This window comes from Neltuma alba, unplaced genomic scaffold (assembly GCF_004799145.2).
Source record: "Neltuma alba isolate B1F8T4 unplaced genomic scaffold, ASM479914v2 tig00010347_pilon, whole genome shotgun sequence".
NCBI lineage: Eukaryota > Viridiplantae > Streptophyta > Magnoliopsida > Fabales > Fabaceae > Neltuma > Neltuma alba.
Window position 1 is genome coordinate 1 of NW_021635257.1, and position 19460 is coordinate 19460.

Sequence of the window (19460 nt, forward strand, 5' to 3'; positions counted from 1 at the left end):
AGACGCAGTTAAAGGTCGCAAGTGCACGGCATTCCTGCAGTTAGATCGGCTCTGGTTGCTGCTGGTGCTCACTGGGTTGAACCGGAGAGCTTGTCGTCGACTCTGGTTGATGGTAATCTCATCATGCAGCTACATATTATGGGCATGCGGAGTTTATTCGCCATATTGTGAAGGCGTTAGGAGGCAACATAAGTGGCTCCAATAAAAGGATTTTTGTTTCTTTGTGGGGTATGTTCAATTTATTCACTATTTCTTATGTATATAAGTTAAGAACCATGAAATCAAATACTTACTGAACTTTTATTGATCGTTGATCTAGACTTTGAGGGATAGAGCTATTGGTTTATTCGTGCGAAAAGAAATTGGATTTTGTACCTAGATTTGTACGTAAATACAAAAGTTCACTTTTGCTGGTGTGGATTGATGAGATATTTTTCATTGGAAAATTTTCATTGCAGGATTTCATGGAAGATTATGAGGTAGCCGTACCTTTTCAATCTCTTCAGGCTCTAGGATGCGTGGTTGATGCAGTTTGCCCCAAGAAAAAAGGCTGGTGATACTTGCCCGAACTGCCATTCATGACTTTGAAGGCGATCAAACTTACAGTGAGAAGCCAGGACATGACTTTGCCTTAAATGCAACCTATGATGATGTGGATGCCTCGAGCTATGATGCTCTTGTCATACCTGGAGGCCGATCCCCCGAGTATTTGGCATTGAATGAGTCAGTTATTGCCTTGGTGAAGCATTTCATGGAAAAGAAGAAGCAGTGGCATCTATTTGCCATGGGCAACAGATTTTAGCTGCTGCTGATGTTCTGAAGGTATGATTACTGATTCACTTATTTGGAGCTCTCTGTTTGTTATGTTCTATTTTAGTATATGCTGTCAAGTTTCAGCTGTAGGAAGATGTGATATTTATCATCCTAGGTGTTTTTTCCTATGCGCTTAAAGAATTAAAAGTTTGAATATTAAGCCTTTCATGTACTCAAGGCAAAAAATTTCTGATTGAGCTGTATGCGTCCTCCTCATTTGCTGCTTCTACTGCTATCTCGAGTGGAGATGCTTCTGAGTTTATTTATTTCTGATTTCTTGCCTTATCTTCATTCTTGAAGTGCTTGATATTTTGCATTATGTTGATTGAAGCATAAAGGTTATACATTGAGAATCGCAGCATCTCCCTCTCATGCTTGTTCCTGCTTGGCGTGGATTTTCTGCTGCTTCAAAATCTGCAGTCAGATTTACTGTAGCTTCATCTGGTTTATTTGGATTTTATGGCTGGCCGATGATTCTGGTCTCATTACTTTAGTATTTTAGTTGTTCTTGTTATTGTTGTTTTCTGGTTAAGTAATCTCTCCTTTATGTTCAACTTATACAGGCTCAGTTATCCTGTTGTTTTTAGATACCTTGGTTTCACTCGTCAAAAACAGGCAGTATTATGAAAGTCAGAGTGAGTGATATATACATGGAAATATCTGGGAATGGACAGATGTTAACGTGAACACTGGCTCTTCTAATTGTGTTGTTCTGTAGCTATTCTAACCATCAATATCTCTTGTTTGATCAATTCTGCTGTCTTTTGAAAGGCTTATAGGTTCTAGTTGACTATGGGAATGGTAAATTTAGTTGTGAGTTTTTATATCCAGCTGGTGATCCCTTGTTTGTTGGTCATATTCTCCTATTTCTTATGGAACATTCAATGGTGCAAGCTGGTTGAAAAACACTGAATGTGTCATTGAATATTTCGAAGTCTCATTGTACCCCTATTGTAGTTGTTAATGCAGAATTAAAAAATTTTCAGGTTGTGCATTGTTTCATATATGCACTGCTAAAATGACACGCTTTTATTACTTTTTCAGGGAAGAAATGTACGGCATATCCGGCTGTGAAGCTTAATGTGGTTCTATCAGGAGCGACTTGGTTGGAACCTGATCCAATACACACCGCTGCTTCACTGATGGAAGTTTAGTAACTGGAGCTGCATGGCCAGGGCATCCTGAGTTCATTTCTCAGCTGATGGTTCTCCTTGGTATTCTTGTATCTTTCTAGTTGTATTTTTGTACCATGAGTGTATACTTGGTACTGACTATCTTTCTACTTGTTACTATCTATGCATGCGTGTTCAGATGTCCACAAAAGTCTTGTGAAGTGTGCGCTATGTGAGTCTAATGTTATGTGGCTTTGAGAACAATTGAGTTGTATATAATGGAATAAAGTCGCCATCTTTCTTTCTGTACAATCCGTTGCCTTGGCTAGAAGTAATATTTTTAGATGGCTATTTGGATGGTTTGCTGAACAACATTTTCCCATCTTAGCATAAAATAAATGTCTCTAGGTTGAATGTTGGTTTGGTGTGTATGATAGGCTATTTCTAATATCCATGATGTAGCTTTGTCAAGAATATGACATAGAAAAATGCGTTTCTGAGAGTTTTTGAAATTATTTATTAGAAAATAATAAAAAAGTAACCATCAAAGAGTCAGAAAAAATCTGAATTAAAAAATTTTAATGACCAATCATGAATATGTGATATAATAGCTATCAAACCAAGGAGCCCATTTGGTACGTAGAATAGGATGTGATGGAAAAGATAATGCAATAAGAAATGATTTTATGATAAGAAGCATCTCCTGTACTGTTGGATAAACAAAATGGTAATGAATGCTTATTTTATGGATAAGAAGTACTCCTTCGGTCCTTAATATAATACCCATTTAATTAATTTGATTTGATTATGGAAGTTAAGTAAGTTAGTTAATTATAAGAAATGTGACGCGTTTGTCTATACCATACTCATTTTTTTTAATACCTCCTCTTTCTCTTCTACTTGATTATAGTTGAGAGAGTATCCATAGGGGTAATTTAGAAAAAATTAATAAATATGAGAAATAGGTCTTATATTTAGAACCAAAACTAACTTAGTAATTGGATCCTATATTAAGAACCAAGGAGTATCTCTTATATACTCTTGGATAAAGTATCTTTGTGTTATTTTTGCAGTTAAATAAGAATAAAATTTGATCCTTAATATGATAGTAAAACTAATTAAAGGACTTTACATTTTTACTTTTTACATTATTAGGTTGAAACTTCAACTGTCTAAGTCACTTCCAGCTGTAAATTCTTGTGTAGTACTATCATCTTGCTGATAGTGTAATAGTGGAGGCTGTAGCATTGGTATTAAGGAAAGAAGTTGAGGTTAAGGTGCCTTCCCTAGACGTCAAATTAGTTTCAATGAAGACTGGCATAGTGGGTTTCATGTGCTCCATTAAGCCCTTGCTTCTAAGCATAAGAACAACTTCAGACATTGTTGGCCTTATTGCAGGAGATGCTTGGGTACAAAGCAAACCAATCTCTATGATTTTTTTCACTTCTTCTGGATCATAGTCATTAGGCTCTAAGGTCTCGTCCACCAATTTCAAGTGCATGTCTTTCTCATATAGTTTCCAGGCCTGCCAGGTGAAATCAAAGTGTCTTAGAGCACGGGGGAAAGCAGCATAACAAAACCTAGGGCGGGGTTACAAAGGAGTAATTTCTTAGAAAGAATTAATTATGCGGTGATGAGCTGTTAAAAATATCTCAAAATTGCATCAGTCTTCAAACAGAAATTTCTTACTTGTTGAAGGAGGAATTCGCCTTCGGCATTAGGATCAACCTTTAATTCAATGCTTTTTTGGCCGCTGATGATTTCTAGGACTACAACTCCATAACTATAGGTATCGGCCTTCTCTGATAATTGACCTTGAATTGCATACTCAGGTGCTGTGTATCCCCTAACAAATGCATATTGTTTGGTACAATCATAAGGACAATGACATAGACACAAACATACAAATTTTTTTTTTGGTAAACCAAAAAAAAAATGTTGTAATATAGACTAATGCAACAAGACTGGTCCATTCACTGATGTATAGATTTTTTTTATGTCTTATGTAATACATGTGATATATTAGAAGTTATGGAAGATTAAACAAATGCAGTGTTGCAACTTACAATGTTCCTGCGAACTTTGTGCTAAGATGAGATTGGTCCTTAGGCAGAAGTCTTGCCAACCCAAAATCAGAAATTCTAGGCTGAAGATCATTGTCTAAGAGGATGTTGTTGGTCTTTATATCTCTATGTATGACACAAACATAGAATTCCTCATGTAAATAGGCCAAACCCCTTGCTGTGCCTAAAATTATTTCATACCGTTGCTTCCAATTGAGAGAACCTTTGTTTTGGCCTGTTTCACATTGAACGTTAAGGAAAAAGGAAGAATGAAGCATGAAATTTATTCTCAAAACGCTTCAGTAGCAAACCAACAAAAACGTTTGTTAAGTTTTTCAATAAATGTATAAAACCGTAACATATGGTTAAGTGTTTGTTGGAGAAGTTAAGGATATATTGCTAAATAGAAAATATATTCACACATTACAAATAATTAATGGTAGCTAATACTTGAAGAACTTGATGGTTGATATGAGTTACCAAATAAGAATCTGTCAAGACTATTGTTTTTCATGTATTCATAAACAAGGATCTTCTCTTGGCCTTTACTGCAGCATCCCAAAAGGCGAACAAGATTCCGATGATGAACATTACTAATAAGCTTCACTTCACTCTCAAAATCTTCATCTATCCTCTTGCTGTTACCTAAAGCTAATTTCTTGACTGCAACTATTTTCCCATTCTTAAGAGTGCCCTGTCCACGGTGATTAAGAATTTCAGTCATTGAAATAATTCAATAGTTAATGTTTTGTCTTTGGAAATATAACCTTTTACAGGCTCACTTAGAAACATCCTTGCGTAAAACTAGACTGAATAATGAAGAAAATCAGAAGTTTTACCTTGTATACATCACCAAATCCTCCTCCTCCCAGTTTATTTTCTTCACTAAAATTTTTTGTTGCAATCTTCAAGTCCTTATATCTGTACTTAACAGGTCCTTTCAACTCTGTTGCTCCCAGTATGTCATCTGTCAGGGAAAACACAAGTTAAAACATCTTAACAAACGAACAAATCAATCAGTGATTCATGCCTTCGTAGAGATGAAAGCTTGACTTTTTCTCTTAAGCATTATATTAAACCTTCACGACTTAAGTAACTGAAGACATTCCAAGTATTCTTACCTCTGGGAACCTTCTTTGGCCTCTTGGGTTGCATAATCAAAAGAAACACTGCAAGGACAATCAAAACAAAAGCCACTCCTCCTGCGACCCCACCAATAATAGCTCCCCTCTTACTTGAACCTACAATACAGAAAAATAGTAAAATACAATCTCATTTTCTGCTTCTTACACTTGAACGTTATAAATAAAAAAGGCAGATATTGAATCCTTCAAATGAACTGAACCTTGTTTCAAGAAGGGTGTTATATCAATGGTCTGGTTATTAGGAAAGAAGGAAGTGGTGGAGTATCTCATGAAGCAACCAGCATCAAAAGCCCTACCCTCCAAAGTGGGAAGACAAGTCAGCAGATTGTTGTAGCCAACCTTCAAGCAATCAAGGCAGCCACTGTGTGTGACAGTATCAACACACTGAGCAATGGCATAGACAGTAGGACCATTGTTAGGTATCCGAGTCTTTGTGGCTGCAAAGAAACCAGTAATTCTGGGTGTTGCTGTTTGGAGATTGATTAGCATTTGTTGAGCTGTTGAGTCAAATGTTGTGTTATCTCCATAAGTTTGATTCCCGCAAGCCATGCTGTTGCCAGGCTGCGTCGTCTGATCATAGAAACTACTGCTCTCATACCTAACGAGTATTGCCTCCATTTAAGTCGCATGGAACAAGATACTCCTCTTGATTCTAAATACAAGGTCTTTTGACTAATTGGTAGAATTCAAAAGTAGTTAAGATGATTATTTGTAATTAATATGTAGATATTAGGTAACTTGTAATATGTCTTTGTATACATCTTTTTGGATAAAGATGTATACGTTACTCTAATTTTGTATTTTAGGTGTGCACCTTGATTTTATTCATAGTGCATCAAGCACCCTGATTTTAAAATGTTGGGTGTAACAAAAGATTAATATGAAGGTGTTGGATGCATTTGAGAAATAAGATCACAGCGCTAGATGCACCTGTACCTTTTTTTTTTCCTCCGAAAAAATAACCTGCCATTTAATTACTAAAATTAATGCATAGGAATAAAAATGCTAGAATAAATGGTATTACGGGAAAGAAATAGTTAATGTAAGAGATGATAAGAGATTGAATCTTATAAGATTTGAAACTTAAGAGATCATAAGTAAAATGATGACAAACTTAATAGATTAAAATTATATTAATTTTAATTTTAGTATGAATATACTATTTCCTCATTAGTTCATTATTATATAAATTGTTATTTTGTTGAAAAGTACATATATTAAACATGTTTAAAGTAGAAAATTTGTTGAATTTTCAGGTAAAGACAATAAGATTTAAAGACTGTTTTATTAAGATAAAATATATTGACAATGACTTGTAAATAAAATAAGAAAAGCATAATTTTGTAATGAAGAAGTGGTCATATTCAGGCTTCCAATAAAAAGATGGCTGCACCTATTTTTTTTTTAAAAAAAAAAAGGGCGGAACAGGCCTTACCTGAGGAATGTAAATGATGATGATGATGATGATGATGATTATTATTATTATTATTATATTATAATAATAATACGAGACCGGTTTGAAATTAAAGAGCATTTTATATAGATGGGTATGAATCGTTGGCGCCGGCAGTTGGCAGAGACAAGGTATAAAAAGAGAATATAATAACAAAGATAAGAATTAATAATGGAGAAGCATTACACATAATTAAGCATTATATTGGTCAGAGAATGGAATAACGGATTAATTATTCTACTGTTGTACGTATGAAAGCAAATTAAAATGGAGACAAATTTTAAGGATCTTTTTGGTCCAGACAAATTTTAAAGGATCAAACTACTAATTTCAACTTTAGCGATCACAAGAAAATAAAATCAAAATTTAGGGACTAAAAATAATATCCTCCTTTAATTTTAAATAATTTACTCCATATTTTGTTTGGATGTTTAAGACCAAATTTCAACATCATTAGAGTATGAATATTTATCAAAAACGTCTAAATTTTTTTTATTCCTTTGTCTTTAAATAATCAACATGCCCACACATCTATGGAGGTGGGATATCATATAATAATATCAATGTTTTATCAAATAAAATATTGAAATAAATTCGTAATAAATATCTTATCTATCGGCCTTACTATTTATGACAAAGAAAAGTCAAACTTAGAGACCGCACCTGAGGAAGCAGCCGTCGTAGATAACGCGGGCACCGTTGGCTCCGGCGGAGCAGTTCCGTATCTGTGCGGCGGCGATGTTGAAGCAAGCGGTACAGTCAGCGGCGGAGAGATAGTTTCTGCATTGGAAAAGAGCGTAGACGGGGCTGCCTCCCTTGGCTTGCTGTGCCGTGGCGAAGAGCTTCCTCTGGGCGACGACCTGATCTCTGAGGTCTCGAAACGTTGCGTTTAGGTTGTCGTTGAAGCTGGCCAAGTTGGAGACGTTGTACTGGCTGCACCCTCTGTTCAGAAGATGGGTCTGGGGGTCGGAAACGACGCCGTCGAAACATGACCAGAATATGAAGGTGGCCAAGGGAAGGAGAATACGACGACGTTGAAGCATCTTGTGTGAGCTCTGTGTGGTCAGGAAGAAGATGAAGAAAAGGAGGGGGAGAGAGGGAGAGAGAAGAAGAAGAAGAAGAAGTATTTTTGGAGTGTGGAGTATATAGGAAATAGGAAGGGAAGGTATTTGCTGTCTTCCCTTTTTTTCACACCAAAAAAAAAGTTTAGACATAAAAGAATAAACCTCTAGATGCATGTAGCTATTAATTGTACTTGTGATGGAAGGGGGCTTGTAATTTTTTTTAAACATAAAAAATTATAAAATAAAATACAAATTTGTGCAGCTGTAACTTTTTTTTTAGATGCATGGAGTGTATTTCATATCAATTAGCGTTGATTTAATTTTTCTTCGGATATTGAGAGAAATTAGAAAGGTTGAAAATCACATTTAACCGAGATTCAAAAAATCAGATCGGACCAACTGGTTCAGACCGAAAACTAGTGAACCGGTTATTAGTCAGGTTTGCTTTAATCATAGTCGACCAGATCTGTTAAACCATGGGCATAGCCGGATGTTTAAGATACAATGCGTGCAAAGATAAGGAGGAAGAGAGCATGTCTTCTTCAAGCGATGTCCTGCTTCACTCTTGGATGCAGTGTTTCGAGTTGGGGCAGAGATAATTTCCCCACGCCAGCAAACAACCCAAAATGCAGAGGGAAGAGTAAAGGCAGAAGAGTGTTAATTGTCAATTAAAGAAAATAAAAAAAGCAAAAAAAAAAAAAAAAAGAAAAATTTGAATTACATCACGAGAAAGAGAAGTTACACAGAATGAAGAAATACAGATTTTATATATTTAAACATTTAACAAGAGTCCATGTGTTGTTTATATTAAATAGGATTAAATATAAATGTTTTTATACATTTTAATTAAAAGTATTATACGCACACAAATAATATTTTGAATTTCAACCAATTAATCTATATGATTTCTACTAATTTAACATAATCAAACATTATATGATATATAATTATATATATAATTAAATATATAATCTCTCAACATCCTCTTAACTTTTTATTAATGTTAGTTTGGTACAATTAAACATTTAATATATTTTTGTAGTTTTTTATATTTTGTTGAGTGATTATTATTTCTGAATGTTATCGTATTTTGTTATTATTGATTCAATTGTATTATTTTAATATGACTGGTCTAACTTCCATCTAACCTATTAACCCTTAACCTACAATTTTGACCGATTTAGTTTCCAGTCTGGTTTTTTGTTCCTTGTATTTAACCATCTACTTAAATAATAAAAAAGGTCAACATGTAATTTTGACATTGATCTTATTTTTTAAATGCAATTTTGACTATAATTTTTTGTGTGTACAATTTTATCCGTGAGAGGCAAAATTGCACTTGAAAAATAATATTAAGAATAAAATTACAGCTGAAAAATAAAATTAGCATCAAAATTGCCCCCTAACCCCAACAAGAATTGCTGTCAATGGCACTAACTTGAGCTGTTGCATTTATTTGATGTGGTTTTGCATTCAAAATCTATACATTTCGCACAATACTTAGATTTTTTTTTTCCAGAAAAAAATCAGAGCATATTACCTTAAGAAAGTATGATATTATTCATCTATAGAAAATTCTATAAATATATATAATAATTCATAAAATGTATTTAAAATGAAATTAAAGAGTATATTTCTTATTAAAAATATATTTTTTGACCAACTTAAAAAAAATTAGAGTTTTTGGGATGACGAATTCAAATTGTGCTTAAATTAAAATATTTCAATTTTTTTTCGGGGGGAGGGGAGGGAATCTTCAGGGGTGCCAAGTCTTATAGCTGATATCAAAATATATACTACCTACTTCCATTTTTTCTCAAATATCAATAAAATATTTACATAATTTATTTGACCATCTAATGTAAAGTCAGCTTTAGGATTACATTATGTTTATCAACAATTCTAGAGACTAGAAGCGTAACTTTCTATGGCTGAACGTTAGTGCTATCAAATTTCGAAACGATGGAACAAACAAGATGAGAATTTCCCGGGCATTTAAAAGAGATAAACTGGATTAAGGTTTTATTGTTGCATGTAATAATATGGACCATAAAAACATAATGGAATTTTCAGTCACCAAAAATTTTAAAAGTATATATCAAATTATATAGATTATAGGAATAATCTCCTTAATAACTCCTAAATCTCTACATATTGCACATTTTAGGAGAACATAATGGATTAATTGAAATCAATAATAGAGAATTTTCGCTTGAATATTTAATAATACAGATTTATTTCTACAAATTTGATAGTTTAAGTTCCAGGTCATTATTAAAAAATGTATGCTCAATGCTTCTATATCAGTTTTGAAGGTCGGAGAGAACCCCAAATTTAACAATAGTTACGTGCAATTTTGTTAGTTAATAACTATATAAAACTATTAAATACTACCTTATATTTTTAATATAAAGGTTGATTGACTAATTTGAATAAATTAAAAAAATTAGTTTGGTTATTTATAATAAATAGATATTATTTTTTTAAAAAATACCTTTGCTAATCGTATGTGTTTTTGATAAAATATTTAACATGTGTAACTAATAAAAAGAATACCTTAAAAAATAAAAAAATAAATATGATAGAGGTCTTATATTTATGACCAAATTAAATATCAAAATAGTTCTTATATTAAAATTCGATGATAATATATTTCCTCTGGCTCTAAATATAGAAGTTAGACAATAAATTTGCTTTGCCTCAAAATTTCAATCCGTCTTTCACATCTCCAAACTCTTGTTTATTCAACTAATATGAAGGCAGGAGAAGAGCGTCTCCCCTGAATTGTATAGAGCCAATAATATGATGATTAAAAGGTGTTGTTTAGCTTTTGGTGTTGGACTTCAACGATAACTTGGGCCTGGCCCATCTGGATCCAAATTAATAATAGCAATGTTGCATCAAAAAAGATGAAAACAAATGTCACAAAAAAAAAGAAGATAAAAACAAATACTACCTTCCTTCAGTTCTTAATATATTAAAAAAATTAGTTAAATTAATTATTTATAACAAATGAGTATTATTTTTTAAAATATTTTTATTAATTAAGTGTATTGGCTAGAACTATCATTATTACAATGATTATTTTGGACAAAAAATATGTAACTAATAAAAGAGAAAATAAATTGAGGTTTATATTTAAGACAAAATAAAAATTAAATAACCTCTTATATTAAAAATCGAATGTAGTACATGTTCACACACGTATGCGCACTCCTGCGCATTCCTATTTGTGGACATGGGTAATGTGTTGGGCTTGGCCTATTTGTATTATCTTCTATAAAAGGTTACCCACAGATGCCAAGTAAAAGGAATTAAATATCGAGACTCTAAAGAATTCAATTTTTTTTTCACAAATTTGTAAATAATACACTAATATGAAAGTTTAACTTGTAAACATAAATTTTTAAATTGGACCTGCGAATATACAAGTTTGACTTATAAATATGAATCTTTTTTTTTTCTGACATCTATATATATATATATATACAATTTCCTTATCTAGAAATTATGTATACATATTCTTGTCTCATAATAGTTCTTCTGTAGCTTTTTTTTAATGAAAATTTTATATCTATCTTAAAATCAGAAGAAAATATCACCAAATTGTCTCCCAACAACAAAAATAATCTATAGATGACCACAAATATACCCATTTATTTCTTGGGAAATAAGTCATTGATTACCTATTGGTGGGCCTAGGTAGTGTATTGGGCCTAACTTATTTAGACCAGGCCTCATAATGCGATGAACATTCCTGCTAGACTTTGCAATTTTTGATAGTATCGTTTATAAGAAGTATTAACAAGGGCAATGACCACAGGGGTTGGTTTAGTGGAAGGAACCAGTCTTTTTGTTATGAAGAATCAAAATTTGAATCCTCATTGGAAGAGATGTCCACATTTAGCGTCCGACAGTACCTCGAATAGGATTGCCTCCAATAGGAAGATATCTATGCTTCAGCCAAAAAAAAAAAAAAACAAGGGCAATGCTAATGAAAATTAAGCACGAATGTAATCAAAAGTCCAATATCCACTATAGGCATATTTTGTTTTAAAATTTTTAGTCAGAAAAATGTACTATCTCGGGTCTTAAATATAAGAGCTAGTTGACTAATTTGAGTAAATTAAGAAAATAAGTTGAGTTAATTATTTGTAATAAATAGGTATTGTCTTTCCTAAAATATCCTTGTTAATCAAATTTGTTGGTTAGAACTATCATTATTAGAAGGACTATCTTGGAAAAAATGAATAAATATGAGAGACAAAATGAATTGGGGTCTTATATTTAAACCAAAATAAAAATCTAATGAGGTCTTATATTAAGGACCGGAGGAAGTATTTATTTCGATTTGGTATATGAAAAATTGAGAAAAAAATTATAAACTCATGTTCTTTTTAATTTTTATGAATTAAGGCGATACGTACTATTTATTCATGATGTTTTGGCATTTAAGCTTCCTTTATAATAATAAAATAAATAATTAATGAGATGAGAAAAGTAACAAATTAAAAGTATCATTATTATCATGCATGTATAATATACTGTAGTTTCAAATTCAGTGTGTAATTTCAAAAAAAGAACACATTTATTGCGTATCCGATTTTATACATATTAATAAAGAAATAAATTAAATGATTGAGCACGTACTATACTTTCAATGATCTCATGCAATGAATCCCACTTTTCTTCCCTTTTCATTTTCTTTCTTTCACTGGCATTCTCTTTAAAGTGAGAAATAATTTTAGAAAAAGGCTTTTTCTCCAAGTAAAAAATATTTTTTTAACATATTTGTGCTGCCAAAGCGTGGATGGGTAAGTAGATCCAGTTAGGGTGCTTATCTTTAGCTCATCTTAAACGTAAGCACCTAGTCTTCATCCCTGGACTATTTAAATCTAATCTGGACGGTTGATGTTTAATTTTTTAAATAATTATTTTAATAAATATAGAATCTAAACTAAAGATACTTTTTTTATTATTACTTTTCTAAAAAGTAATTTTTTTATTTAAAAGTAATTAATTAAAAATGGGATGAGTGCTGGGTGCTTATTTCTTTCCATCTGTGATTTAGATTTCATCCTAGCTCTTATCCTCAAACTATGACTTGCTTATGTCATTAAAAAAAAAGAAGAAAAACTGCTAAGGTAAGGATGTTCGTAGTTCTTGCTAAGAAGTTAATCATGGGCTTTTTTTTTTTAATACATAATCATGTGACAAATTTTTAATAAATTAAAGGAGTAGGCATTTTTCACCCAATATCGAAGGCTCTAAATAAGATTTTCAAATGGATAGAGTAGGTTTGGCCCAAACAAAATGGATAGGATAGAGTATTTGTACATCTGATGCATAATTTAACTATGAAAAATTTTCCTCAAAAAAAATTGAATGAATTCATAGTAAATCATTGGATTTTATAATTTTTGCCTTCTCTAAGGAAGAGATTAGTTGTAGAGAAAATGAAATTTCCATACTCATGGCAAGCCCTATGATATTATTTGAGAATACAAATTCTTGTTGTACCCACAAAATGGATTTTTGTTAGAATCATTAGCAGATTTGATTTTTTTGATACATTCAAGTATTTAAATATTTTATAATTAGCAAACTAGATTTATGTTCATAATCTAGATTTCGCACGCGCGCACACTCATATATATAGAGGAGTGAAGGGGCAATTGACAATGGATATTGACGTATTGTAATACAATTAATGATCTTCTTCTAATTAATCTGTTATTAAAATATGAAGAACACACACGTATCATATTTGTTTATATGATTAGTTGAATGATTCAGCGTACAATAAAGATGAATTTTAAAGCACAACCCTTTCACAAAAATATATTGTCTACATGAAGTCCAAAGAGATAAAATAAAGATGATGATTCATTTCATTTCATTTCATATCGTCCAAATCATTAGGTTCCTCAGTCATCACCAAAATCATAATTCATCAAATTTTCATATGATTCAGTGAGAAATTTGACGACCCTTTCTCTTTCCATTTCCTCATCACACCTTTTCTTCTCTTTGCCACCATACAATTCATTATTGGTTGCATCACTTGCTTCCTATATAAATAAATCAAAACAAAAAAGGATCAATAATAATATTTTTATGATACTAAGAAAAACTATAAAGGATTGTATATAAAATCACTCACCACAACATCAGGCTTCTTGTCTTTTTTGTTGCAATTTGGCTTTGATGGGTATTTTTCATAGATCAAGAAGTTCACAACTTCCATCTTTGATCGAAGTGAACTTCCAGATCTCATGTGATTATAATACTGCATGAAAACGAATATATATAGACACGCACATTTAAAAAAACCGATGCACATTTAATATAAATAATCCACTTAACTAATTTTCTTAATATTTATAAAATAATATGTTAGATATTATATTTAGGATTGGAGATAATAATATATCATAGAAAGAAAACTTACAACGTCACAAGTTCCATTGATGCGTTCTCTTTGTTGAAGAGTCCAATTTTGAAGTCTTTCGATGAAGGAAAACTGATGATGAAGACACTTATTGGTATTGCTTCCACTTTCATCATATAAAATTATCTGCAAATAATTAATTATTATTTGTCACATGCGTGACATTATTTGAGCTCTTGTTGTTGATGAACAGGGATTATTTAGGAATCTGTATCCAAATACAATGAGATCAAACATAAAAGAAAATGGAAGATCTATAAAAAGTGAGGTCGAATATATATAATAAAGCCAACCAAAGTACGTACATTATCCAGGTCAATGTTATTATCAATGCAAATAGGAGGAACCTCATATGAAAGAGAGAATTCCCCTGTAACTTTCGTAGTTCTCTTTTTTCCTCTCTTCTTTGGTGTCTGTAAAGAAAAAACCAAAAAAGAGAGTGGAAATTAGTTGTATAAATGAACATAATATGGTTGCGGGCTTTGAGATCAATACTATGGACACAATAAAACCGACAGGAGACAAATATTATACGAACAACCAAACTAAATAATATGTATACGAGGTAGAAATACTATAAGCATAACAAAAACATATCAATTCTAAGAAACATATACTATGAGAACAATGAAACCAGATCTTCAACAAGCATATACATATAGCATTAATAACCTCTTCAGGTGATATGGAAGATAATGGCACGAGTTGTGGGTGATGTGATTCTGATGAAGTTCGTTCATTATTGCTCATCACCTTCACATCTTTGATTGATTTCTACATTTGATAAAGAAAATAGTTATAATATTAATGGTGGGCAAAACTAACTAACTAGCTAGATAATAAGGTTGGTTTGTGTGATTAAGAGAGAGAAAAAAATCCACACACTAAGATTTGCTCTGTTAAATTTTGAGAAATTTGTTGAATCTGATCTTGACTGATCAAACGGCGAGGTTGTAGTTCTTGGAAATTTGGATGATCGGAAGGAAGAACATTGTTGTTAGCCATCGATAAAGCTAAAAGAGTCTTTGAAAGTTAAATTGAAAGAACAGATTATTGGATTCAAATGAAGTAATGTGGAGGATAAGAAGACGAAGAGATGAGGATAAATAGCTGGAAACAGTTTTACCATTTTTATTTTAACAAGTTATCAAAAAAATTTATCATTTTTGATAGAGGTTGAAGTTGAATAGACGTGTACAAATACTTGTAAATTGTAGCTGAGTTTTTGTACATTCTTTTTTCTTTTGGAAACTATTTAATTTATTGTATGGTGGTATTAATTAATATAGATTTTTTACTTTATTTATCTATAAACTGAGGTAACTTTTTTTATATAATTTTTTCCTTCTACAAAGTTTAAACCTAGGGACTTGAAAAATTATTGTAGTCCCTGGTTTTTATGAACTTTTCGCTTGGGGTATGTGGATATATTTTTAGTGCTTTGTTAATAATATTAGTTTCTATATTTTAATAAAAATTTGTGCCATTCTGTCACCAAGAAAAAAATCTGTACGGTTTTTTTTTTGAGAAATCAAAATCTATGATTTGAAACTATATGAAATAAAATCAAATTCAGAACAAATCATAAGGGTTAATTAATCAAACATTGCGTTAACGCCAAGCTTTAACATTTTGGATTTTGTTATATGGAAAGAATTTAAAGGCTCGTAATTATTTGCTATTTCTTATTTTGTCTTTCTTTTCATCCTTTTCTTAGCTAATTGAGTTTACCGATACTAATTCAAAACTGGTATTTAAATTGCCACAAAGTTCAATGCACATTTTATTTGTATTTGAGGTTTTCTTTAACTTATTTCCTTATACTTGAAAATTATAATTTCCAATATCTGGACTGTTTTCTTTTTTATAATTTCACTGGCCAATACTTTAAAGTTTAAATTTATTAATAAAATAGCACTTTGTAATAAAATAATAGACCATAAATTTCTTTAGTTGTTTATATCGAAAATATTTTATAAAAAATTTTCACAATTAGATTTGCTGTAATCCTTTTTAATTCCTCTCATTTTGTCGGTATATGTGATTACTTCACAATTAGTTTTGTAATATCATGCATATAGACTTGTGAGTATTTTTTTTAGCGATCCATTGGCTAGCAATTACCCATTTTCCTTTAATTTTATTAAAAATAATATGATTAGCCAGTTGTCTTGGATTTCCAAATTAGCTGATGCACGTCTTGGGAAAAAAATATACACGTACTATTCAAGTTTGCGCTTGTTATGATCACTATAGAAAATACAGTTTTTTCTCTTCAAGTCAAAAAAGTGAAGCAAAGAAATGAAAAAGGTAATAAGAAAGAAAACAAAACGAAAAACATTTTAGCTCAAAAATGTAGTCCGTGAAATTTTTTCCCCCTAACTTTGTATGTTATATTCAATAATTACGTGTGTGTGTGTGTGTGTTTGTGTGTGTCCCATAGATCCTCTAGAAATTGTGTGAATTGGCAATTGTGTGATACAATAATTTGATGAGTATTAAACTTTTGGCTTTCAAATTAATGATTAAACGTTAGATTAGACCTAAACATTGTGTGTGTGTGTGTATCTATATGTACGTCTTGGGTTGCCTAATGAGTTGAGTTAATCAATGTTCATTCAGAAACTATTTAAGTTGGTGCTTAGTTACCGTATAAATAGGATAATTCATGTTCTTGTATTGTATGTCTGAATTTTTAGATAATAATAATTACTGATTAATAATTCTATAGTACATAGATTTTGTCCCCTAAATTCAATAAATTTTTCATGATTTTGACATTGACAAAAAAAAGCCAAGGTAAGATATGGTAAAATATTATAAACATACGATAATATTAATTCACATGACCCATCAATATCATATGATTTATACTGAGGTTTGTCAAACTTTTCTAGACTTAGAAAAACAAAACATATATGACATATAAACTAGAAGCACACACACATATACACACACACATATATACACACATATAACTCTTTATAAAAACTATATTGTTCACATGAAATTTAAAGAAAATTAAAATATATTGTCTCCACGGGCCCCACAACAACTGGATCGAATCATTTAGGGCCATGAGAATCACAATTCATCAAATTTTCATATGATTCAGTGAGAAATTTGACAACCCTTTCTTGCTTTATAGTCATTTGATCAATTTCTTCATTTTCACACTTTTCCTTTTCTTCCCCTAATGGTTCATTGTTGCTTGCAACACTTGCTTCCTCCTACAAGAAGAACAAAACAAAGCAAAAAACGGCAATAATTTACATAACAATGCTTCTCAAAATCCTTATTATTATTTCAATTCTAATTGTTACTTAACCTAATTGTAATAACTTTATTTTTATGATACAAAGAAAAACTATACAAGATTAATGTATAAGGTTTACTCACCATAATTCCAAGCTTCTTGGGTTTTTTGTTACTTGGCTTTGCTGGGTACTTTTCATAGATCATGAAGTTCACCACTTCCTTCTTCGATCGAAATAAATATCCAGACATCATATGATTATAATACTGCATAAAACGAGTATATACATAAATATACTCATACACTAATTAAATAAAAACTTTCTATGAAATATAAAGAAAAACTCACAACATCACAATGCTTCCCCTTGGTGCGCTCCCTTAGTCGAAGAGTCCAATTCTGAAGTCTTTCAATGAAGGAAAACTGATGACACTTACTGGGGTCGCTCGCACTTTCGTCACCTAAAAGCAGCTGCACATAATTTCATTTTGTCACAAAAGAGATTAATTATTTGAGCTCAAACATATAAACGCGTGGGTATGTATATATAATGGAATTATATATGTGAAAAGTAAGATCTAATGCCAAGTAACATACGTTGTCCATGTCAAAGTTGTTTTGAATACATATAGGAGGAATTTCATATGATAACGAAAACTCTCCTACAACTTTTGTAGTATGACGTTTTCCTCTTTTCTTCGGAGTCTGTAAACAAAACGATGGAAATTAATTAGTTGCGTGAATAAAAATCATCTTGTTGTACACCTTGTTCTTTATAAATTAAATTAAAATGGGTAACATCTATAATTTTCAACACAACAAGTTTAAGTTTGAATTGAAGAGAATAAGAGAGATATGAAGTGTAGGAAAATTTTATTTGAATAGTTCTCTGTTTATATCTTATTTTCACTCCGTTTTTCTCTCTTATATATATGCCTCCCACATTGATCTTGTTTATATTTGGGGAAAATGAATAACAGCTACCATGACATACATGATATGATAAGTGATACTCTTTCAATTCTAAATATAAGACCTCTTTTATAATGTAACTTATATTACAAAATGGGTTTTACATTTAGAACTGGAGGAGTACATAAATCATGGACATGACAAAATGAAATAATATACATGAGATAATAGGTAACAGATAAAACACTGTGGGCACAACAAAATCAGATAATATACGAGATAATTACAGTGAAGACAAATACTGTTGGCACGTTAAAACATGCTAATACACACACACACACACCCAGAGGATACATCAGTTACTATGATCGAACACAACAAAACCAGATCAAATTCATGTGAGACAAATACTGTGAACACAATAAAACCAGATTGAACAAATCAAAGGACTAAAAATGTGTGAACAACCAAACCAATTAATACTGTGGGCACAACAAAACCGTATAATTAAGGTCGCGTGAGATATATTATAGGCATAACACAATCTTATCAAATGTATGAGATCGAGCAATGAAACCATATCGTATATCATCATGACATGACACAAATGATAAGCACAGAAAAACTAATCTAGATCCAAAGCAAAATTATAACACACACACACACAGGAAAGAAATGCGATTTGGCACAACAAAAACCAGTTACACATAATTGTGCTTCATATATATCTAGCATGTAATAATTTGGTTTGAATTATTAGATGTTCACCCACAATCACAGAACAATCTTGCTTCATCGAGTATAGCATTAACCTCTTCAGTTAATGATGATAGGGGCACAAAGAGTTCGGCATCTTGTGATTCGGAAGTTACTTCACTGCTCAACACCTTCATATCCTTGATTGATTTCTACAATTGAAAAAAAAATAAAAAAAATAGTTATAATAACTAAATAAAATCAAAGATTGGCAAAACTAATTAGATAATGTACGTTAGTATATGCCGTGTGATTAAGAGAGAGATGAATAGCTAAGAAAATTCTGCTCATAAGAGACCAAACGGTATCCAGCTAATTGATACTAGCTTAATTGTTTTTAGAATTGAGGGGGATTTAATACAAATATACTAGTAATTTTAATTTAAATACACAATCATCCCCGACGACGGTTAGCGTTGGAATATGCAATCTCGA

The 19460-nt window shown here is 31.5% G+C and overlaps 1 protein-coding gene and 1 pseudogene across 1 annotated transcript; one reads left to right on the plus strand and one right to left on the minus strand.

Annotated features, from left to right (window-relative positions):
* The first annotated feature begins 4 nt into the window (after positions 1 to 4).
* On the plus strand, positions 5 to 1858 carry LOC114755901 (protein DJ-1 homolog D-like; annotated as a pseudogene).
* Positions 1859 to 3043: 1185 nt separating this feature from the next.
* LOC114755902 (cold-responsive protein kinase 1-like) lies at positions 3044 to 7641 on the minus strand. Its single transcript, XM_028944799.1, has 8 exons — positions 7250 to 7641; positions 5334 to 5731; positions 5110 to 5229; positions 4828 to 4955; positions 4469 to 4682; positions 3992 to 4223; positions 3615 to 3771; positions 3044 to 3450 (listed from the first exon to the last, which is right to left on the minus strand). Exons 1-8 carry the CDS (start codon positions 7627 to 7629, stop codon positions 3136 to 3138), a joined length of 1944 nt encoding a protein of 647 aa, XP_028800632.1. The 5' UTR covers positions 7630 to 7641; the 3' UTR covers positions 3044 to 3135.
* Between the last annotated feature and the right edge of the window lie 11819 nt (positions 7642 to 19460).

What these genes read in the sequence shown, in the direction of transcription:
- LOC114755902 (XM_028944799.1), bottom strand. Translation starts at nt 7,629, where the DNA reads ATGCTTCAACGTCGTCGTATTCTCCTTCCCTTGGCCACCTTCATATTC. An exon ending in GATTTGGTGATGTATACAAG is followed by an intron (nt 4,683 to 4,827) that starts GTAAAACTTCTG and finishes CACCGTGGACAG; the next exon opens with GGCACTCTTAAGAATGGGAA. An exon ending in TCTTGACAGATTCTTATTTG is followed by an intron (nt 4,224 to 4,468) that starts GTAACTCATATC and finishes AATGTGAAACAG; the next exon opens with GCCAAAACAAAGGTTCTCTC.